At 40.4% G+C, this 23,919-nt stretch overlaps 1 protein-coding gene across 1 annotated transcript in view; it reads left to right on the top strand.

Annotated features, from left to right (window-relative positions):
• Window positions 1-1,610: 1,610 nt before the first annotated feature.
• LOC100555977 (myosin-4) overlaps window positions 1,611-23,919 on the top strand; it is a 42,336-nt gene continuing 20,027 nt past the window's right edge. Inside the window, exons 1-21 of the mRNA XM_003217087.4 lie at window positions 1,611-1,830; window positions 2,945-3,088; window positions 3,174-3,330; window positions 4,605-4,632; window positions 5,213-5,324; window positions 5,457-5,549; window positions 5,659-5,722; window positions 5,820-5,918; window positions 6,023-6,126; window positions 6,393-6,531; window positions 7,048-7,166; window positions 8,656-8,805; window positions 8,900-9,070; window positions 10,142-10,451; window positions 17,406-17,479; window positions 18,168-18,255; window positions 19,250-19,367; window positions 20,700-20,823; window positions 21,421-21,557; window positions 21,782-22,037; window positions 23,354-23,596. Of these exons, the coding sequence (XP_003217135.1) occupies window positions 1,627-1,830; window positions 2,945-3,088; window positions 3,174-3,330; window positions 4,605-4,632; window positions 5,213-5,324; window positions 5,457-5,549; window positions 5,659-5,722; window positions 5,820-5,918; window positions 6,023-6,126; window positions 6,393-6,531; window positions 7,048-7,166; window positions 8,656-8,805; window positions 8,900-9,070; window positions 10,142-10,451; window positions 17,406-17,479; window positions 18,168-18,255; window positions 19,250-19,367; window positions 20,700-20,823; window positions 21,421-21,557; window positions 21,782-22,037; window positions 23,354-23,596 (2,934 nt within the window). The 5' untranslated portion in view covers window positions 1,611-1,626. The remainder of the gene's footprint in view (window positions 1,831-2,944; window positions 3,089-3,173; window positions 3,331-4,604; window positions 4,633-5,212; window positions 5,325-5,456; window positions 5,550-5,658; window positions 5,723-5,819; window positions 5,919-6,022; window positions 6,127-6,392; window positions 6,532-7,047; window positions 7,167-8,655; window positions 8,806-8,899; window positions 9,071-10,141; window positions 10,452-17,405; window positions 17,480-18,167; window positions 18,256-19,249; window positions 19,368-20,699; window positions 20,824-21,420; window positions 21,558-21,781; window positions 22,038-23,353; window positions 23,597-23,919) is intronic.

The raw sequence follows: 23,919 nt of genomic DNA, 5'->3' as shown, positions 1-23,919 counted from the left end.
TAGTAAAGAAATATTCCAGTGGAAGGTATTTTCTATCCTAATTGAAATGATGCTCAGAAGGAACTACCACTGCCAAAACAGCTATATTGTTTGAGTTACATCAGCATGATCTTGTTTTGTCTAATGGAATGTGTAGGTATAGGATGTGTGTGAATTATAGAATGACAATGTAAATGCTGAATTTAACTATGTGGCCATGTTAGTCTGAAATATCAGTATGAAAAAGGATTTCATAGCAATAAGTCTATTTCCTCATCTTCTTTTGCATGGTACTAATTTCATTGAGTCTAAATTGTTACAAGATTCTCTGCATAATGTAAAGACTGGTGCATAAATGAGTCAAATTCAAGAAAAGAGATCCCACAAAAAATAAAGAAGAAATTACTAATTGTAAGAGCTATTTATCAGTGGGATAGACTGTCACCAACAACTTCATCAGATGGGCTACTTTGCCCATCGTATGCCACTTCTTCTCCCCTTTCGTCATGGAGTCCATTTCATGATGCACATCTACTTCCGGCCAGACAAAAGGGATGTGGAAGTGGCATATGCTTTTGAAACAATGGTGAAAAGCTGGGCAGGAGAAGGGACACTTCTCTCTGTAGGATAGGGCCAGCCGATGTGGGGCATGGGGTGATGGGTTCTCCACACCCCATGAGACCCCACAGATTTGCCACAATGCATGGTGAATCCATCGCTTAATGTGATACGGTCCCTAGTGTGGTTGACTTGCCTTCTTTGAAGGCAGAGTGGATGCCTAGCTTTCAGGAGCTTTCATTTCTACATATTGAGATTAGACTAGATGACCCTTTCAGCTCTATAATTCTAGGATCAAAATCAGCCACTACCTGCACCTTAGTTTTTGTGTTGGTCATGAACAAATATCTATATTAAGTTATAAATAGCAAAAGGTGTTGTTTCATGCATATCTTTTGGTCAGACTAATCTAGAACAGACTTTTAAATTCATGGGAACCTATTTGTGCTTTCATGATTCCTAAAATGCACCTATTGAATCCAGGAAGAAAATGATGCTCAATAAAAGAGGCTAAACGTGCTCACTCAGAAATGCATTTTTAGGTCAGAGTAGAATTGAAGTACGAGAAGTAAAAAACAAAACAAAACCCAGAAATGGTGTAGAATAGCATTTTTACAGTGATAAATGTAATATGTAACTCAAACCTAAAATCAATTTCAAGAATTCTTAAAACATACATTGTATTTGTCTACGCAATGAGAAATGGAGAATATAGGTCTCCACAGCTCACTAGTGAAAGCAAAATGAACACGGAAAGAATAATACTAAGGGCAACTTGAGGTCTTTTTTGTTTGAGTGCAAAATACAGTATCTTTGTTTAGAACAGACAAATTCCAACATTTAGCCATAATTTTGTTCTGAAAAATAATGATGAGGAAAAGGGAACTAGCATAACTAGAGATTGCTTAAAATGGTTCCACATACAAATACATACACGTCATGAGTATATCCGTGTATTCATTGTAAATGTACTGTTGCCAATAATTGAAATTCAAAAGCAGAACAAGTATTTCTTTTTTCTCAGTGATCTCTTTACTGAAGAAGATTATATACTGAATATTTTGTTTAACCTTTCAGCCACCTATAATCATGACTTCAGATGCTGAAATGGCTGTATTTGGAGAGGCAGCTCCCTTTCTCCGGAAACCGGAAAAGGAGAGGATTGAGGCCCAGAATCGTCCATTTGATGCAAAAATATCCACCTTTGTAGTGGATGAAAAAGAAATGTATGTCAAAGGCATAATCCAGAGTCGAGAGGCTGGCAAAGTCACTGTCAAAACTCTAGATGACCGTGTAAGTAGGAATTTCAACTAATCCTTTCATCACATGTTGCTTTTTCATCTGAGGATTTTTTTTTTACTTCTCCAGAAACTGGTCAGGAAAGTAGGAATAGTCAACTTCGTTATAAAATTGCAAATACAGTATAAGTATTCCAAAATAAATAAAGAAAAATTCCTTCTGGTTCCAAGCATTTCAGATAAGGGATACTCAACCTGTATTTATTTTTACTAAATACCACAGACACTTCAGTATTGCATAAAACACCATCAGTTCAAGCAGTTTTCACAATGTTTTAAAACCGTATCCTAGAAAGCCATTTCAAAGCTTTAGATCATCTGCTTATTTTTAGAAAAATATTTAATGTCACTGTTTTAAAATACCAAATGTCTGATCTGAATTTTTAAAAAATTAACTTAATTTTAAAAAACTTTTCACCCTCTTTTATTTACTGCTGATTCAAGAAGACTCTCATTTTGAAATGATAATAAAATAGTCACAACCACTATTGCATTTTTATTGGCTTCGTTATAAGCTATCATTGGATTGCTGATTTCCAATGATATAAAATAGCAGTCATTTCATGACAATTTCCTTGGTTAGTTGGAAAAGTGAAGCATGAAATGACACATAGAATAAATAAGATTTTTTTTCGTGTCAGGAACAACTTGAATCGCTTCTGGAGTAAGAGAATTGGCCGTCTGCAAGGACGTTGCCCAGGGGACGCCCAGATGTTTTGATGTTGTTACCATCCTTGTGGGAAGCTTCTCTCATGTCCCCGCATGGAGCTGGAGCTGATAGAGGGAGCTCATCCACGCTCTCCCCGGGTGGGATTCGAACCTGGCAGCTTTCAGGTCAGCAACCCAACCTTCAAGTCACGAGGCTTTAGTCCAATAAGATGGGAACATGGCAGTTACAAACAGCCTAAAATGTTACCTTTCACCAAAGACATTTTCTTAGTACAGCAATAAATATTAAAGCATGGTTTTCAAAATAGGAATTTTAAAACATTTTGAAAGATGTCAACACTGACCTTAGGCTATCAGTTGGACATTTTTGATCTGCATCCTGACACTCCTTTTTATTTGTTTGTTTGTTCATCATTTTTTGCCTTCCTTCCACTCTTTAGACTGTAACAGTTAAGGACGATGAAGTCTTTCCAATGAATCCTCCAAAATTTGATAAAATTGAGGACATGGTTATGATGACCCATCTCCATGAACCTGCTGTCCTGTATAACCTCAAAGAGCGTTATGCATCTTGGATGATCTATGTGAGTTGAACCTGAATCTGAATATCCAATTGATTTTTCAGTCTGCATATTAAAAAAAACTATGCTTTATCTACTTTTTCCACAGACTTACTCTGGCCTCTTCTGTGTCACTGTCAATCCTTACAAATGGTTGCCGGTATATAATCCAGAAGTAGTGTCTGGCTATCGGGGTAAAAAACGCCAAGAGGCCCCTCCGCATATCTTTTCAATCTCTGACAATGCTTATCAGTTCATGTTAACTGGTAAGTAATCCAAAATTAACCTTTTCCTAGAATGTAGTACTTCTAAGTCACAGAAATATCTCTGCTATGGAAATTAAATCCATTACTTTCACCATTGTCCCTTTTTACTGTTTCCTATTCCTGATCCATGAAGTCTTTCATGAATAAATGCTAGAATATCTTGATTGAGGTCGGAAGAATGCTGTTTAAGAGGCACCATGTGATATTTATAAAAAATGGTGAAACACTAGTTGTTTAAAACTGGTCTCCTTACTTTGGAGAGATTCAGATTGGCTTTAAGCATTCTCCCAAAAAGAACTCAAGAAATAAATAACCCTGACAAATTAGTCTACATATTCCTCCTACACGTTGCTTTTTGAACATCCCAATGAGGATCATATTGACAGCTGCTTCAGGTTGCTGAAGCTGGAGACAAGGACTGGCAGCAAGGTACTGGATGATAGAAACTGTGGTATATTGGTGGAGGATGTATCATTGCTAGTGATGAAATAAAATTCAGCTGCCTGTCTTACAGGCTTAAATAGGATGAGCAGCACCATCTTTACCTTCAGTAAGAAAATATTGTGAACCACCCACTTCTGATACCCTGATATCTAATAGGTTTACACAATGCCGGGCTGTATAAACAGCTGCTGCAATAAATCACTCTGACCATGAGGTCATGAGTTCGAGGCCAGCCCATGGCGGGGTGAGCACCCATCAATTAAAAATAAAATATAGCCCCTGCTCGTTGCTGACCAAGCAACCCGAAAGATAGTTGCATCTATCAAGTAGGAAATAAGGTACCACTTATAAAAGTGGGGAGGCAAGTTTAACTAATTTACAACGTTGGAATGAGGAAGTGAGGAAGTGCCATCAGAGTGGATGATGAAGCAGCTGCTCCCCCTTGTGGCCAGAATCGAACATCCCCTCAGGAGAAGGTTAAATTGCCTCTGCGTCTGTCTGTCTGTTGTCTCTGTCTCGGTTCGATGTGTTTATGGGCATTGAATGTTTGCCCTATATGTACATAATGTGATCCGCCCTGAGTCCCCTTCGGGGTGAGAAGGGCAGAATATAAATACTGTAAATAAATAAATAAATAATGCCACCTAAATATATCAGTGGTCTGGTAGCTGTCTAAGCAGAATTCTTAAATTATCTGGATATATATATATATATATATATATATATATATATATATATATATATTTAAAAATTAACATTAAAAATGAGCTGCAAAATTAAAAAGGCTAAAAATGCAGACTGGATTTTTATTTCTTGTTTTAAACTTTCAGACCGTGAAAATCAGTCAGTCCTGATCACGTAAGTGTTTTCCCAAAATAATACTGTAAAGGAGAACAATCAAGTCATTAGTAGTTTGCATATTTGGTTTATTTGTATAATTTATACTTTTACTGTTCAGTGTAAATTTGGGACATGGTTAACAACTTTATTTTTAAACATTACACCTCCCTTGCCTTTTCTTCATTTTGCTGCAACGCCTTTTGTCTGTTCATTGATATGAATAATATACCCTATCTCTTATCCTTTTTTCTTCCCAACTCAGAAGGAAGGCATATTTTATTATCATGTAAACATGATGTTGAGGTTTATTTGTTTTAATTATTCTTTGGTTAGTCATTTAAGTTTATGAGTTTACATTAATGCTATTTATTTATTGTTTGATTTGTTTTGTTCGTTCATTATGGCATTGAATGTTTTGCACTACTGGCATAACCATTCAGACGTCTGCTGCTTTGCTCAACAGAAGCATTTAAAATGGAAGAAGGGAAGGAAGGAAGAAAAAAGCAACATTGTTGTAGTGCTTAAGGCATCCTAAAATGGAAGCAGACCATCAGTGTTTGTTTGTTTCAATTTACTTCGTATTGCCTTATTTCAACAGTGGAGAATCTGGTGCAGGAAAGACTGTAAACACCAAGCGTGTCATTCAGTATTTTGCAACAATTGCAGTTGCTGGAGACAAGAAGAAAGAAGCACAGCCTAGCAAAATGCAGGTATGTGATATGATCCATAGCTGTCTCACATACATTCTTGCCATACAGGAAAATCAAGCAAATTTAACATAATGTCTAATGTCACTACAAATATTTGTGCATCATAACTTACATTTTTCATATTATAACTAGGGGACCCTGGAAGATCAAATCATCCAGGCCAACCCTCTGCTGGAAGCCTTTGGTAATGCCAAGACTGTGAGAAATGACAACTCTTCACGTTTTGTAAGTGTGAGGCATTTTCTTAAGAAGAAATACATATAAATTAAATATGTATGTGTGTTAGCTAACTCAAAAAAATTGAGAGCAATTAGCTATTTGTCCAATTCTTTAGGGTAAATTCATCAGAATTCATTTTGGGACCACGGGAAAGTTAGCTTCTGCAGACATTGAAACCTGTGAGTGGCAACCAAATCTCTGCACTATAAATTCAGAATGATAACAAAGAAAGCACCTTCTGTTCTTCTTATTGGTTTTTATTTCCAATTATCCCAGATCTTCTTGAAAAATCCAGGGTAACATTTCAGCTTTCAGCTGAAAGAAGCTACCATATATTTTATCAGATAATGTCAAATAAGAAACCAGAGTTGATCGGTAAGTGGAGACTGTATTAAATGCATGTTAGACCATAATTCACATTGTTCAGCCTTGGTTGTGAGCAGGAAACCAGTATAGCTGATCTTATTCTATATTTATAGACTTGCTGCTGATTTCTACTAATCCCTATGACTTCCCATTTGTGAGTCAAGGAGAGCTCACTGTGGCTAGCATAGATGATTCAGAGGAGCTGTTAGCAACTGACGTAAGTACACCTGAAGGTGTGTCATTTCATTGTGCACCAAATTCATGTTTCTTTTTCACTTGATAAAGGTTTATAGTTTTTCCCCCCTGAGGAAACACTTTTAATGTTGTGTTACTGCATTTGCAAAGAAGCGAAATTACATGGTCAGCAGAAGCAGAAAGGGAACACAGCTCCCCTCCCCTCCATGGTCCAGAGGGCTAGAAAATGATCTGCTCTGGTTTTTAACTTGGAGACATGCTGAAGTATTCTTTTTGCCCTCTCCACAGAGTGCTATTGACATCTTGGGTTTCAGTGCAGAGGAGAAAGTAGGGATTTACAAACTGACAGGAGCAGTAATGCATTATGGGAACCTGAAATTCAAGCAGAAGCAGCGGGAGGAGCAGGCAGAGCCAGATGGCACTGAAGGTAACTGTTGTGTTGTGCAATGTTATGCAGTGCAATGGGTTATTACAAAAATTGTGGCCACACAGTGGTTACCAGCATTCTCTGGTTTCTCTGGTACCTAGATTAACATATTATATAGGAAAGCCAACTGTCAACATTCTGTCCCCTGTTGACAACATTCCTCCTCATTTAGTAAGACTGAGAAACAAAATCCAGACTGGGATTATGGTCATAAAACCCTGAATAATTATAGCCCACAAGCATGGAAGCGATTCATACATTGCTGCATGCATGTTTTAATGGAGCAGCAACAAGCAGCGAAGGCCTTTGTAGAAACAAACATTGAAAACTGGACAAAATGTGTGCTTTTGAAGTCAGTATGTTCTATGTCCATTATTCATACAGTTAATCTGAAGGTTTTATGGAGTTGATAGGGCTCAGTTTATAGTTTTTGTATGTAGTTAATAACAATTGTTAATAACTCCATAGGGATATGTTGTCATCAAGTTATGATTTATTCTGTTTTCTTTTCTTTAGTGGCTGACAAGGCAGGGTACCTGATGGGGTTAAACTCTGCAGATTTGCTCAAAGGCTTGTGTTACCCAAGAGTGAAAGTTGGAAATGAGTATGTGACTAAAGGACAAAATGTTCAGCAGGTAGCAACAACAAAATGGCATTTTTGTTCAGATATTTATTTTTCAATGAGCGCTATGGATATTATCCCATGCAGCCCCCCCCCCCCAGTTTCTAAACACTTCTAATACAGTTGGAAAATGAAGTTAACTGGAGCCCATCACATGGAGCCCAGCAGCCATCATGCTCTGTTAGTGAAGCATTTAGAAAATGTTAAGAAATGAAAGGAGGAAGAAAACTCAGTAATTGCTATGAAACTGGAGAAAATGGGGATAATAAGGAGGGAATTAAGGAAAAGCCTATTAAATGTCAAATTACATTAAGATTACAAATTAAGCACCAAAACATCATGTTTTACAACAAGTCTGCCACTTGTTTGGGAGCATGGCTGCACTTGTGCTGTTGTTGGGCATGTTGGTCCACTGAGCATTGCTGCCTAGAAGAACAGCTGTAGATTCAGGTGGGAGGCAGTCTGCGGTGGATAATACAGAACGTTGGATGAGCAAAGGTTGGATAAGCAACCTTTGTTTTTTTTTAAATGTGTGACTGGGAACTGCACAAGCATGTGTGACAAATCTGAAAATGGATGATTTCGACAAGAAAAAACAAGGTGTAATGGGATCTGAGAACTATACAATTTTCTTTCTAATGTACTGTGACATAATGCCACAGTAATATGACACCTCCCCCTCACCTACCCATGGGATGACATCCTAAATATCTGAAACATTTTTAAAATAATTGATTGTGCTACGTACCCCATTACTTGTTCATAGGGTCACCATAAATGGACAGGTGACGTGAGTGCACATACACACACAATTGTCTCAAGATGTCACTCTGAGAAAATAACAACAAATACAGTAGAGTCTCACTTATCCAACACTTGCTTATCCAACGTTCTGGATTATCCAATGCATTTTTGTAGTCAATGTTTTCAATGCATCGTGATATTTTGGTGCTAAATTCGTAAATACAGTAATTACAACATAACATTACTGCGTATTGAACTACTTTTTCTGTCAAATTTGTTGTATAACAGGATGTTTGGGTGCTTAATTTGTAAAATCATAACCTAATTTGATGTTTAATAGGTTTTTCCTTAATCTCCCCTTATTATCCAACATATTCGCTTATCCAACGTTCTGCCGGCCCGTTTACGTTGGATAAGTGAGACTAAGTAAAAACCAAACTATATAATAAAAATCATGAACAGCATAATTATACAGCAGTAAAAAACAGCACCATCCATAGCAGTAGAAGTCTGAAGAGAAAAACTGAAGCATTGGCAGATGTCCATCAGAACAAAACAATATCCCGAAAATCAAAACAGAGTGGTAGTGACAAATTGTTCTGGATTGCTGCAACATGAGTATTCCACTCACCAGAGCATACAGAGAGAGGGCTAATATTTTTTACAAACCTGTACTTTTATTGCATTTAAAAGGTGGATTGAAGCCAGTACAGCATTACACAGAAAGTGCTTGTTTTTGTTGCTTTTCATTTGGGTAGGTGTACAATTCTGTAGGCGCACTTGCAAAATCTGTTTATGAAAAGATGTTTCTATGGATGGTGACTCGCATCAACCAGCAACTGGACACGAAGCAGCCAAGGCAACACTTCATAGGGGTGCTGGACATTGCTGGCTTTGAGATTTTTGACGTAAGTTAAAGTTACTGCAATCTATATGAAGAAAAGTTCTCTAATATTTCCCTGCTTATTAAAAATAACTAATATTTCTATTCTGTTCATTAAGTATAACAGTTTAGAGCAGCTGTGTATCAATTTCACTAATGAGAAGCTGCAACAGTTTTTCAACCACCACATGTTTGTGCTGGAGCAAGAGGAATACAAGAAAGAAGGTATTGATTGGGAGTTCATTGATTTTGGAATGGACCTGGCTGCCTGCATTGAACTCATTGAGAAGGTGAGCAATATTATGGCTTCATAAGCTTTATGACTGTTGTATGGTCCAATATCTGGAGTTCCAACCAGGATCCTTGGCAATTTTAACTACTTACTGCTATGGGATGAGTGGGTGACTGGCAGTAGAGACATTCCTTTGCTGTTTATATGAAGTATTTTTATAACACTGTTATTCACACCTGCCAGAATGAAATAAAGGGACTAAAGAGCCCTAAATAATAATTGACTGAGGGCTCCTTCAGACATTCTAGCATCCCATATAACTTCCGTCATCTTTCCCATCACCCACCATGGTCTGAGATTTTTTTAAAGTTAAGTATGTGAGAGGCTTGGAAGCAGATGTAGAGACTGCAATAACAGGCAGTTCCTGCACCTAAGCAAATTACTTTGTTGTGGGAGTGCTTGTTTTTTCGCACCCAGGTTGGATCTACACTGCCATATAATCTAGATTATCAAATCAGGATTATCTGCTTTGAAGTGGATCATAGGAGTCTGCACTGCCATATAACCCAGTTCAAAGCAGATAATCTGGATTTTAAATGACAGTGTAGATCCAGCCCCAGTCTTGAAGAACCCTGCTACTTACTGCTACTACAGATGTGCCCCTCTATGACCTAAGTATGTTCGAATGAGCAAAGACTCCTCTGCAACAGGGACTGTTGGCTTCAAATGTTTGTAATATAACTTCAAACCACAGTCACTAATTTTATACATAAATTTTACTCCAAGATAAGTAGTCAGATTTTTGTATATTTCATTCCTATTGAAGGTGTTACCTTAAAAAAACACAGAATTCTGGGGGCAAAATCTTAGGGTCCCCATTCCCCCCTTCCCACCCAAAAAAAAAATCTTTTTCATGGTATCCCCCCAAAACATTCAAAATATGCAGTTGACAATTTTTCAACTGAGGACAAGTAGGTTGGTAAATATACATAACATGTCTATACTAGAGCAACTAATGTAGCAAAATATGCAACTGCAGCTATGCAAGATATATGGCAAGGCACATAGCTATAATATCTTATTAACAAAAACGCTGCTTCTGTTGATCTGTTCTTGTTGCTTCCTCTAGCCCATGGGCATTTTCTCCATCCTGGAAGAAGAGTGCATGTTTCCCAAGGCAACAGACACTTCTTTCAAGAACAAGCTCTATGACCAGCATCTTGGCAAGAGCAACAACTTCCAGAAACCCAAGCCTGTCAAAGGCAAGGCTGAGGCTCATTTCTCCCTGGTGCACTATGCCGGCACTGTGGACTACAACATCACTGGCTGGTTGGATAAGAACAAGGACCCCCTTAATGAAAGTGTTGTGGCGCTGTATCAAAAATCATCGCTTAAATTGTTGTCCTTCCTTTATTCCAACTATGCTGCCACAGAAGCAGGTAAACACTATTTTAGAAAACCAGAGGCTTTGTGACATCTGTTCATTCCTAGTCACCTCTGTCATGCTGTCCTAATCCAATAAATTGTAATAGGAATTGGAAGTGATTATTGACATAGGGCCTTTCCACATAGCCATATAACCCAGAATATCAATGCTGAAACTGAACTGGGTTATCTGAGTCCATACTGTCATATATTACAGTTCAAAGTGGAAGATGTAGAATTTCATTCCACTGTGTGGAAGGGGCCTTTGTCCCTTGTTCTACATTGGAGCTTCAGATACATCTGCAATGTACATCCCTAAATGCTGACCACACATCGTAGCATAGGTTACCTGCTCATCTATTATGTAAAAATTGGAGAATTGCAAAAAAAAAAAAAAAAAAGATACTGTAGAGGAGAAGTCCTGGTTTAGAGCACCAAAGCAAGATCTTTTGGGGAAGTATGCAGGAAATTCTCTTGCAATCATGATATGAGATTGAGGAATAGGAGCAAACTTTCCTAGATATGTATTTATATCAGATATCAGGTTCACTATCATCGTTTGTTGAGTCTTTGAAGAAAGCAAATCACTCACCAATCCAGAGACCTTGTGCTCATATTTCATTACAAGCAGTGTGACACAAATTATTTGTGAGATTAACAATTTCTCCACCTGTGGTTTAAATCTTCTGTAAAAATCTTTTTATTTACCTTACTTATTTATGGACTATGGGAAATATTTGTGACTTTGAAGTGTTTCCACGGGTTGGATTTAGTAATTTTAGATAAGAAAACTCATTCACTTTGCAACACTATTTACATTGAACTCTTGGATTATTTTTTCTTGTCTGAACTTACTTTCATTCTTCACTCCAAGGTCCCTTCCTTGCCATCAAAGAACTTGTTACATAGATGAAAATATGTTTGCATACTAGTTAAAAGACATAAGGGAGCAGTGATAATTCTAGTAAAGGTTCAGACTTTGGGGTGTCATGCAGCCAGATCCCAGGGCTGAATTTCCAAGCCCTGAATCTGACTTCATAACATAAACATGCGAGCACCTGGCGGGAGAAGATAAAATGAGCCTGGGAACTCAGGGGTGAAAGTATAAACAATTATAATTGCTGTAGTGGGGGGGGGATAGAAACCTTGGTGGAAATGTGATCCAGAAGGTGGGGTTTGATGATGATATTTGCGTGTGATATTACGTTGCATCAGAAGTGATAAAATTAGATGTATGTAAACATTAGGTCATTCTCGACTTTTACAAAGTCATGTATTCTTCAATAAAGATTGTGTTTGAGAGCAGCTGTCTTTGATCTGCGTTCAGACTGGTCCTTTGAAGTAAGCCTGACATTAAAGTCGAGAATCCCATTTCTCACCCTCCTGCGGAATTCGCAGTGAAGTGATAATGAGCGAGGAAGAAGATCAAAGCCCAAATGAGGCAGAGAGGCCTTTGCAAGGGGCCCGGCCGAAGAGAGAAGAGACGCTGCAAGCCATAGCTTCCTCTACGGGGTACCCCAAGCCGAACGGCGTGACCCAGAGAATTCCCAGGCTCGGAAGAGGCGTCTCTGCAGCTGCAGAAACCAGTTGGGGATCTGGAGGAAGTATGCCGGAGACCGTGGCCCTGCGGTTATCCATCCTGGAAACTAATTTATCCAGGCTGTCGGAAACCGTGGGGAGATTGGTGCCATTATTGGAAGAGAATCTCCAGAAGGAGGCCAGCCGATATGGCGCCGAGAGAGAACCAAGCAAAGAAGGAGATTGGAGCCAGAGGGGCCAGCGGGCGTCAACGCAGAGCCCCGTGGCGGCAAGGGACGAGGGAGATGAGGAATACTGGCAGGAGCTGCAGTTCCGGGACAGCATGGCGCGAGAAGTGGAGCGTCAGCGAGCCCTGGGGACCCTGAGGCCGCCGTCTCCAACAGAGCTCCCAACCCCCCGAATGGGCGTCGGGGTGGAAAGGCCACTGGGGCCAGGGATCGGGTCCAGTGGATTCGCAGACGAAGGCGGAGAGGAGCGGGGGGTCCAGGAAGAGGAGGAGGATGTGCCGTACGACGAGGAAAGGCGAGATGAGGGGGCTACAGCTAGGCCAGTATGCGGATGGGCGGAAGAGCCAACAGCGGCGGCAGACTTCCAGGAGCCGCGCAGAATGACCACCGGAGTGGGGCGCGGCGTGTTCCAAGGAGCCACCCGAGGAAACCTGATGCAACCCTTCCCCATGCCGCCCAGACAATATCAAAGGGCTGCAGAATGGATGCCTAGAAGGGAAGATCTCAAGCTGGAATACGGAGGGGAATCAGAGGAACTGAACTTTTTTCTAATTAGCATTAGAGGATACATGGAAGACAACGCACACACATTTCCCTCCGAAGCAAGCAGGGTTCGAGCCATCGGCAACACACTAAAGCGAGGAGCAGCCAGCTGGTATGTGCAATTGCATGCCAGACGCGACCCATGCCTGAGGTCAGTGCCCCGCTTCCTCGCCGCACTGGAGAACCGGTTCAGAGACCGGCTAGAGCAATTGAGGGCTCGAGACCAGCTGAAAGGAATAAAACAGAGGGACAAAACGGTGCCCGAGTACGCAGAGGAATTCCTCCACCTCGCGGAAAGGGTACCGGAGTGGTCTGAAGTAACCAAAGTGGAACTATTTAAAGAGGGACTACGCCCCGAGATTTTCAGCTGGGCAGCGCACAGAGACGACCCCGAGACGCTCCAGGGATGGATTCAACTAGCGGGGCGCGTCGAATCTACCCTGGCACAAGTAAAGCGCTTCAGGAGCAGCAGCGGCCAGCAAAGACCGGTGGCGAGAGGTCGAGGAGAAACGAGGAAGCAAGAAAGACCCGGAGGGAGGCCGGGGATTCCCTCCAGAGGAGACGACAACAAACCTAAACCGGGATGCTTTGTATGTGGGAAGACGGGCCACCGAGCAGCGGAATGCTGGGCCCGGAAGGGGGAGCCGCCAAAAGCCCCAAAGCCCAAGCCAGCAACCGGGAGGCGTGCGGAGGAGGAGGTGCAGGCCCCAGAATCTTCGGAAAGATTGGTGAGTCGGGACAAACGCATGATAGTAGTACCAATTTGCCTCTCGGGGCTAGAAAATCGGGCCACCTGCAAGGCGTTTGTAGACTGCGGGTGTTCTAGGAACATTATAACCCCAGAATTAGCAGGAGCGCTGAAATGCCAGCAGATGGCACTTGACTCCCCAATTGCATTTTCGCAGCTAGATGGATCAGTCGCTGCTGGGGAAGTATCTACAAAGGAATTACGGGGAGTTCCATGCAAAATAGGCAAATGGGGAGGAAGAATATCCTTTGTGATAGCCCCTATTGCCACATACCATGTAATATTGGGGATACCATGGCTCGAACAAGCAAATCCTGAAGTAGATTGGAGAGGAAAAAGCTTAGCATTTAAAGAACGGCAGATGCAATGGGAGATAAGCAAAATTGCAGAAGAGGAGGACGAGGAAGACGAAGCAGGGGAAATAGACCCACAGCTATTACCACCTGAATACAGAGACTTTGCGGATGTTTTCAATCAGAAAGAGGCCAGTAAATTGCCTCCCAAAAGAAATATAGAAGTAGGGATTGAAATAACCCCAGGAGCAGACTTACCAAAACCAAAAGTGTATCCCATGTCTGTGCAAGAGAAGGAGGAATTGAGAAAATACATTGATAAAAACCTGGCTCGAGGCTTCATTAAGCCATCTAATTCTCCTCTCGGGGCTCCAGTGTTATTTAGGAGAAAGAAAGACAATTCCCTAAGATTGTGCATTGATTATCGAAATTTAAACGCAATTACCAAGGACAATAAATACCCTATGCCCTTAGTCAAGGATTTAATTACCGTATTGAAGAAAGGGAGCATATTTACTAAACTGGATTTAATTGAAGCGTATCATAAATTAAGGATCAAACCGGAGGATACTTGGAAAACCGCATTTTCCTGCGCATTCGGCCATTTTGAATACGAAATTTTGCCTTTCGGGTTAAAAAATGGAAGCGGCTGCTTTATGCAGCTTATAAATGAAATACTACACCCGTTATTGTACAGAGGGGTGTTCATATTCCTTGATGATATCTTGATCATTTCTGAAGATAAGGAAAAGCACGTAAAATTGGTCCGGGAAGTTTTGCAAAGACTAAGAGAAGCAAAGCTGTACGCAAAACTGTCCAAATGTGAATTTAATAAAACTCAAATTGACTTTCTGGGATATCGGATGTCTCCAGAAGGGTTAGCTATGGATCCAGCTAAAGTAGCAGATGTGGAAGAATGGGGAGTGCCTCAAACAAGGAGGCAATTACAATCATTTCTGGGGTTTGCAAATTTTTACAGACCCTTCATAAGAGGCTTTGCACAAATAACCGCACCCCTTACAGAACTTTTAAAAACAAAAGGGAAAGGGGAGACAGCAAAAGTGAAAGCTCCCGGCGCCAAACTGAGTTGGACGCCAGAATGCCAAAAGGCATTCGAGACCTTAAAAGAATGCTTCACTGAAGGACCCATCCTAAAACACCCTGATATCAGGAGCCCTTTCATAATCCATTGCGATGCCTCAGACTGTGCGTACGGGGCAGTGCTATTGCAAAAGGATCAAAATGGGAACTTAAAACCCTGTGGATATTTGTCACGGAAGTTCAGCGAAACTGAAAAAAGTTGGCCAATATGGGAAAAAGAGGCATTAGCCATATTAAAAGCCTTAGAATGCTGGCGACACTTCCTCGAAGGAAGCGGAATCCCATTCGAAATTTGGTCTGACCATAAGAATCTCCAGTATTTAAAGTCTCCTAGAAAATTGTCCCCCAAACAAATCAGATGGGCGCAATACTTCAGCAGATTCGATTTCCAATTAAAGTTTTTTCAAGGGAAACAGAATGTCTTGGCAGATGCTCTTTCACGCATGCCTCAACACGAAGGCCTAACCACAGCAAAGGAGGGGACAATATTCTCTGACAAACAATGGGGCTTAGCTGTCAGGACAAGAGCACAAACCCAAAAGGAGGACACGGCTTTTGTCGAACTCGGCGGGGAAGATAACTGGGGAAATGAACTAAAACAGTCTTATAAAGGAGATCAATGGATCGCGTCCAACGCAGAAAAGGGGGACCAGAAGGGGGGATTTTGGTTTGTAAACAAGAAACTGTATATCCCAGCAATATTAAGGATTAAGATTCTGCATCGTTTTCACAACAACCAGAGCGCTGGTCATACAGGAATTACCAAAACAACAAAGGCAATAGCAAAACATTGTTGGTGGCCAGGAATGAGGAGGGACATAAAGAATCATGTTGTCCAATGTGATGATTGTGCCAGAAATAAATCGGGAGGAGGGAAGCCTATGGGATTGTTACAGACAGTAGCGGAACCTACCAGGCCTTGGGAATGTGTAGCTATGGACTTTGTGGGAGAACTGCCAGTCAGCAAAGGACATCGTTATATTTGGACAGTATTAGACCTGTTTTCTAAACAGGCCCACTTTATAGCACTGACGAAGCTACCATCGGCTGAGAAACTAGCTGAATTGTACATAAACCATATTTACAAATTACATGGATGTCCAAGTAGAGTAGTCAGTGACAGAGGAGTACAATTCACAGCAAAATTTTGGGAAAAATTCTTGGAAATGCTAGGAGCAGAAAGGAGTTTAAGTTCTGCTTTTCACCCCATGACAAACGGGGCGGTAGAACGTACTCAGCAAACGCTTGGGCAGTTCCTTCGAATGTACTCTAACATGAGACAAAATGACTGGTCTAGGTGGTTGGCGTTTGCGGAACTAGCCTTTAATTCAACTATACATTCAGCAACAAACAAAACCCCCTTTGAAGTAGTTTACGGGTATGAAATACAACCTTTACCCCAATTGCCGAGGTGGACAGAAAATGAAGGAACAGAGGCAGGGAAATGGAAAACGCAAATGATAGAATGTTGGAATCAAGTGACTGCTTCGTTAAAAGAAGCACACAAAAAGTATAAAACGTTCGCAGACAGAAAGAGGGTGGAAGGCGATAAATTAGATAAAGGAGATCTAGTGTGGTTAAGTACCCAAAACATCAAATTGGGGTTACCTTCAAGAAAACTGGGCCCCAAATATATTGGACCATTCAGAATACAGGGTGTTATCAATGAAGTGACTTTCCAATTGGCATTGCCAAAAAGTTTAGGGAAAATACACCCAGTCTTCCATCGCAGCTTGCTGAAAAAATATATGGGGACTTTAGACAAAATGGACCCATAGAGTTATTGTTTGATTTGTTTCAGGACTATGGTGAAAGAAGAACCGAAGAGGAGGACGAAGAAAACGGGGGCGCCATGTCATGCAGCCAGATCCCAGGGCTGAATTTCCAAGCCCTGAATCTGACTTCATAACATAAACATGCGAGCACCTGGCGGGAGAAGATAAAATGAGCCTGGGAACTCAGGGGTGAAAGTATAAACAATTATAATTGCTGTAGTGGGGGGGGGATAGAAACCTTGGTGGAAATGTGATCCAGAAGGTGGGGTTTGATGATGATATTTGCGTGTGATATTACGTTGCATCAGAAGTGATAAAATTAGATGTATGTAAACATTAGGTCATTCTCGACTTTTACAAAGTCATGTATTCTTCAATAAAGATTGTGTTTGAGAGCAGCTGTCTTTGATCTGCGTTCAGACTGGTCCTTTGAAGTAAGCCTGACATTGGGGGGTATCATCTCAAGAGATTATCCTCAATTAGCTATCAGTGGTCTGGAAAAGTTTTCATTTCCAACCTTCACCTTTTCCTTCTTTTAACCGTTCATCTCAAATGCTTAATAACACAGGGTGTTTTATTTATTTACTTGTGACCTGGATCATTGGATAAACTACAGCTGTTGAAAGAGAAACTAATGAAATATAGATGCAAGCCTTGTCCCTGATTGGGTCATGGCATCTTTCAAGCCCTTTATCAAATAGTGTGCACAGAATATCTCACATGCTTAATTTTCTATTCTAAGGTGAAGGTGGCGGCAGCAAGAAAGGCGGCAAGAAGAAGGGAGGTTCCTTCCAGACAGTGTCTGCTGTCTTCAGGGTATGCAACACTTATTTTAAAGTTTCTAACAGGTGTGGGGAAAATTCTGTCAGCCTGGGAAGGAAGAAATTCCCCACACCTAGATGCCATCAAAAGACACCATCAAGTCCAATAAGATGGGAAAGAGAAGAAAACTTAAACATGGAAATAACTGAGCATTCATTTCTCTCGTATGGTTTTGGAGGTTTTTTGTTTTTTTTACGATAAGGGGGTATAGTAAAATGGAAGGGCCCCTTCACCCAAATTTTAATCTAAAATTAAAATAGTTTTCTTTGATATTGATGCCTATTTTTAAAATTATTTTGTGGGGTGGGGAGTGATATCCAGAAAGTAACTTTGGGCTGTGACCATCCTGTGAACCTTGCCAGTCCTCAACCTGAAAACTACATGCTGTCTTCTGACTCAAGTAATGCCAGTGGGTGGACCCCAAAGAGAGAGAGAGAGAGAGATGGGGAAATAAATGGGATGGGATGGCAGACAGAGAATAGCAGGAGAGATGGGGAAATTACATTGTGATGGAAAGAAGACCCTCTCACCTTCACAAGTGATCACTTCAGATAACTAACAAGAGCTATCTGTCCACCCTGGCCCTCAAGGTTTTTCTGTTTAAAAATCCCTATCCCATGAATTAATAGAGAAAATATCTACATGCTGCCAGTTTAAACTCTTTCATTTACTCTGGGTACAGGAGAATTTAAACAAACTGATGACCAATCTGAGAAGCACTCATCCTCATTTTGTGCGTTGCTTAATCCCTAATGAAACAAAGACACCTGGTGAGTTATTGTCTGAAACCTATACTTGACTGGGGTTGGTGGATGTACTTTGCATCAGAGGTTTGATGTGTAGTGGCCTGTTGAATCACCTTATAAGTACCCAGGTGGCTCATGTATCTCCAGAATCCATATGCAGCTTAGATATAATGCATTTAAGAATCAATTTTCTAAGGACAGTTGGCCCTTGGTATCCACAGGATCTGCATGCATGAATTTAACTCACCACAGCTAGAAAATATTCAGGAAAAATCCCAAAGGAAGCCTTTATTTTGTTACATGCTAAGCCCTATGCTAGTATAAGCACACTCTGCTGTAGCCTACTGCCATTTCACAACTTCTCAGGCTCTCTTTAGCACTTGTTTGAGTTGTTCACCATTTTCTAAAATATGTGCCATTTTACTTGAGCGTCCACAGAAGCTCCTGAAACCAAACTGCAGAGATACCAAGAGCTTGATATAATATAAAATTACTGCAAGGACATTAAAAACATAAAATTATCATAAGCTGGTTTAGGGAGCTAGGTTAAGAGGTGACATCATAGCCATGTTTAAATATCTGAAAGGACGTCATATTGAAGATAGAGCTAGCTTGTTTTTTGCTGCTCTAAAGATTGGGATACAGCAATGGATTCAAACTACAGGAAAAGATATTCCATTAAAACATTAGGAAGAACTTTCTGATGGTAAGAGTTGTTTGACAGTGGGATATGCTGCCTCAGAGTGTAGTGGAGTATCCTGCTTTGGAGGTATTTAAATAGAGGCTAGATGGTCATCTGTCACTACTGATTTGATTTCTGTATGGCAGGGGGCTAGACAGGGTGGTCCCTGTGGTTTCTTCCATCTCTGTATTTCTATGAATCTATAATTTAATCAGTGAAATGATTTGTTCACATGATCCATGATTGCTTCTCAATATGAAAGACATTTCAGAATCTGGATTGATTATAAATTGAATGTTGATGTTCTCCCCTCTTTTTCCTCTTCCTGATTCAAAGGTATAATGGACCATCACTTGGTGATGCACCAGCTGCGATGCAATGGGGTGTTGGAAGGTATTCGGATCTGTAGGAAAGGCTTCCCCAGCAGAATCCTCTATGCTGACTTTAAGCAACGGTATGTCAGCAGTGATTTGAGTGCTGGACAAGAATTCTAAAGATCAGGTTTCAAACCCCCACTCAGCCACAAAAAGTCACTGCGTGACCTTGGGAAATCACACTCAGTCACAGAGGAAGGCAAAGGCAAACCTCCTTTTGAACAAATTTTACCAGGAAAACCCCATGACAGATTCACCTTAAGGTCACCATAAGTCGGAAATGACCTGAAAACACACAACAACATCTTCTTCTAACAATGATTGAACTACAATTGTAGGGAATACTCAAAGCCATAATTCACCAGTATACTCCCATTTCATTACCTAACTAGAAGATCATCAGGTCCAGACTTTACTAGATATTTGTTGGTCTGAGAAGAAAGCTGATACAGCCTCACCTTGGTTCTTAAATCTCTTTGGATACCTAAACCTTGTAGGACTCAGAGTTAGATAGTATTCAGGCAACAGCTTCTGTACCTAAAATTATATATTGTCTGATTCAGAAACCTATGGAGAAAGAAGTACTATTGCATTCAGTGGGTTTAGTCTTGAATGACTGCATATAGAAAAGGAGCATCTTGAAAGACAAAGGGTGATTTTATATGGGCCTCTAAATCTGGGGCCAAATGCTCCTGACTGGCCCACAGCAGCCAGGCATGCACAATAATGGCACAGATGATGGGGGAATGTCTACTGGGCTCTAGGCTTGGCTGGAACATGTACGAGATTCCAACTTGCCACTACAGTGGGTTCATCTGGGTGCATATGACCATCTCTAGGGCTGGGAGAAAGTGTTTCTGCTCTGAACTTGCCTAAATCTACCAGACAGTGTAGACATGGCCTGAGTATACACAGATTCCAGCAATGACGAATTTGGCCATAGAATGACAATATATATACAGACCTTCTCATCACTTCTCATCACTAGTTCCCTTACTCAACCCTCTACCTCTTTTTTCTACCGCCACTTCTCTCCCTCCATCTGAAGGGAGAGAAAATGGTATGGGCTTTACTTCCTTGTCGTATATTGTATGGTCCTAAAGCATCTTTATAAATGATGTAATGAAAAGGATGTTGCTGATCTCAACATAGTATTTGCTACCTGAATTTTATCATAATAGTAAAAAAAAAAGGTCTATATTGCAGGAAAGACTGATGTTATCAGGCCCATTCATCTTCCTGAAGTACTGATTTGCTAGTGAATTGTTAAATAGAAATTATACTTATGCTAGTAAAGAGGGTTGGGGAATGAATTGTCAATATGTTCTATTTCCCCATGAAGACTTGAATGCCTTGAACAAATGATGTATGGTCTTTGATTTGTCCATTTTCTTCTGCTTGTCTTACCACAGTTATAAAATTCTAAATGCTTCTGCGATCCCTGAAGGCCAGTTTATTGACAGCAAGAAGGCTTCTGAGAAACTTCTCTCATCTATTGATGTTGATCACAATCAATACAGATTTGGCCATACTAAGGTATTGGCAAGCATGGATCTTGGCAGGCATTTCCAGCAGATAAAAATTAAAGGGAATATCTTAGCAGAGAATACCATGAAAAAAACAGGTATTATTAAGTGTATTTGATCTGTTTATGTAGTTCAAAATCAAATTACCTATATGAATGTCCTCATTACCAAAGGTATGGAAGTTAGTGATTGCATTATAGACTCTGTTTCAATACAAAGAAAACACCTCATCACAGTTGTTAATGGCTCAGCCATTCTTTTGGGATTATTTGGCTTTTCAATAAATTTATCGGCCTTTCGTTACCTTGTCAATGGGAACAGCAGCAAAAGGTACAGAGGGACAGAGATGACTTCCTTCACATAGCTTTGGAAGTAGTGGCCAATGTGTGTCCCATGTCCATCAAGCAGTGAATTTGTTGCAGGTTGTAGCCTGACCATTCAGAGAGCTACTCCAGTCAGTAGTTTGGATAGTTTCTTTAAAGCTGGAACCTAGAGAATATTGACTATCTGCTGACATGGATACTTCTAGCCACCACAGACTATTCATCTTTGCATTATGATGTTGCTTCATGATAGATGTTGCTTCTAACTCACCAAAATACCATAGGTATTCTTCAAGGCTGGACTCCTGGGGCTTCTGGAAGAAATGAGAGATGAAAAGTTGGTAGCCCTCATCACCCACACACAGGCCATGTGTAGAGGATTCCTTATGAGGGTTGAATTTCAGAAGATGAATGCAAGAAGGTAATTATGAAACTATTTCCTCTCCAAGCCTCCAGAGAACAGTCCATTCAAATTTATTTGGGGATAGGAACATCAGAAAATGCCATTATCAGTAAGTAAGTATGGTCCTCCGCCTGCAGAATGGGATAGTCCTGTTGATAAAGGTGATGACTTATTTAGTGCTGGAACACACACAGCTGAAATCATTTCCCATCTAAGGCACCTTTCTTTCAATATCTTCACAGAGAATCCATTTACGTAATCCAATACAATGTTCGTTCATTTATGAATGTTAAGCACTGGCCCTGGATGAAGCTGTATTTCAAGATCAAGCCTTTGCTGAGGAGTGCTGAATCAGAGAAAGAGATGGCCAACATGAAAGAGGAATTCGAGAAAACTAAAGAAGATCTAGCAAAGTCTGAAGCAAAACGAAAAGAACTTGAGGAAAAAATGGTGACACTCGTGCAAGAGAAGAATGACCTTCAGCTTCAGGTTCAGTCTGTAAGTACCCCATTTTTCTTTAATAGCATCCTTGAGCTTCATATTTGGCCAACACTTGCATCTCTAGGAAAAGTGACTATTTTTATATTGTAACAGCATGATTCACACCAATGTCTTATGTACAGTTACTTGTTTGAACAATACGACTGCTTCAGAATGTCTTCACAATATTTGTTAATTTTGAGTATACTGTTACTTTGCATGTATTGTTTACAAAATACATTCTTCTGTACTGATCCCTGTGCTCATTTCCACTAACAGAGTGAGCCAACTAGTGCAGGTGGAAGAATCTATCTATCTATCTATCTATCTATCTATCTATCTATCTATCTATCTATCTATCTATCTATCAGTGAAATTCTGTATGTGTGTATGTGGCACAAGTGTCCGCTCACACAGACAGCCTCTGGCCTCCACAAACAGGCTATAGTTCCCAATGCTGTGGAGCCACCAAGTCACTTCCTCACCTGACTTTGCAGGTTATAGTGAGTGCCATGAACATGCAACCCAAACCCTGCCACTGTCCTCCACAAACACCATTCTGTCCCCCACCCAAGTGAAGGCTTTCCTACAGGGACAATTTCCTCCTAGATGTTCTGTTTCTCCTCCAGAATAGACATCCCAGGGTTCCTTACTTTGCATGACCCCGCCCACCACCTCTACCTTAACCCTTTACTACCCTTTCCTATGGCACACAGTTAACAGAGGAATTGATCAGCAACTGAACATACTAGAGAAGTTTGGGGAGAATTCACCCCATGATTTACAAGAGTTGTACTTTACCTACATCCTGAGAGTACTGTTAACCCAACCAACAATACATCTGGATCACGCTGACCATGGATGATGGGACTTGCAGTATCTTCACTGATACTGTGACCCCCAACAACAATGGACTGGGACCTAACTTGGCACAGAGAAGCCCCATGACCAACTGAACAAATTGCAGGGGGTAGTGGAAATAGACCTTGATTTTGGAAGTTAGAGTTCACCTCCATCCAGAGAAACTGTGACCCCCTGATTGTGATATATAACTTTGTTTAAAAAATAAAGGGCACTGTTACTAGTTATACCTTATATAGACAATATAGCCTGAACTAAGAAAAATAGAAAATAAGAGAGTTGTGTCAACAGCAAATGAGCTAGTAGGGTAGGTAAAGTTCTTGATATATTTAGAGATATTTTACAAATAAGTCAAAAGGAAAAGAAAACATCTTGCCATATTTTTCAACATCATAGATAATTACATGGGTGGTATATGCCCTTGTTTGTTATGAACAACAAAACATGTCTGACATTCTGTTTTGTTGCTACAGGAAACTGAAAGTCTAGCAGATGCTGAGGAAAGATGTGAGGGTCTCATCAAAAGCAAGATTCAGCTCGAAGCTAAAATAAAAGAACTGACTGAAAGATTGGAGGATGAGGAGGAGATGAATGCTGAACTGACTGCAAAAAAGCGAAAACTTGAAGATGAGTGTTCAGAGCTGAAAAAAGACATTGATGATTTAGAGCTAACACTGGCCAAAGTAGAGAAGGAGAAGCATGCAACAGAAAACAAGGTGAAGTGACTAAAAAGTTACAGTATACTATCAACAGACTTTGCAATTATAGTTTTCATAAGAGAATATACAAAAATATGAATAACTAGAAATAGATTGAAGAGAGAGGTGTATATTTATGAAAAAGGGTTGTTGATTCATTATGATTATGTTGCAATAACCGGGATTTGTGGAGGGCAGATATGAAGCATCTAGGTTTGTACATGGTACTTCTCCTGGTGAAATCCTCCTCAGCCAATCACATGATTTAAATTTTACAGAATAGGGCAATATGGGTCTTGCTTTGTTGAATGTTTTAAAGGTGAGTGGGAAATAAAAATAAA

This window comes from Anolis carolinensis, chromosome 2 (assembly GCF_035594765.1).
Source record: "Anolis carolinensis isolate JA03-04 chromosome 2, rAnoCar3.1.pri, whole genome shotgun sequence".
Lineage (NCBI taxonomy): Eukaryota > Metazoa > Chordata > Lepidosauria > Squamata > Dactyloidae > Anolis > Anolis carolinensis.
Note: the sequence above shows the minus strand (reverse complement) of the source record. Positions and strands in the feature narration are given on the sequence as shown.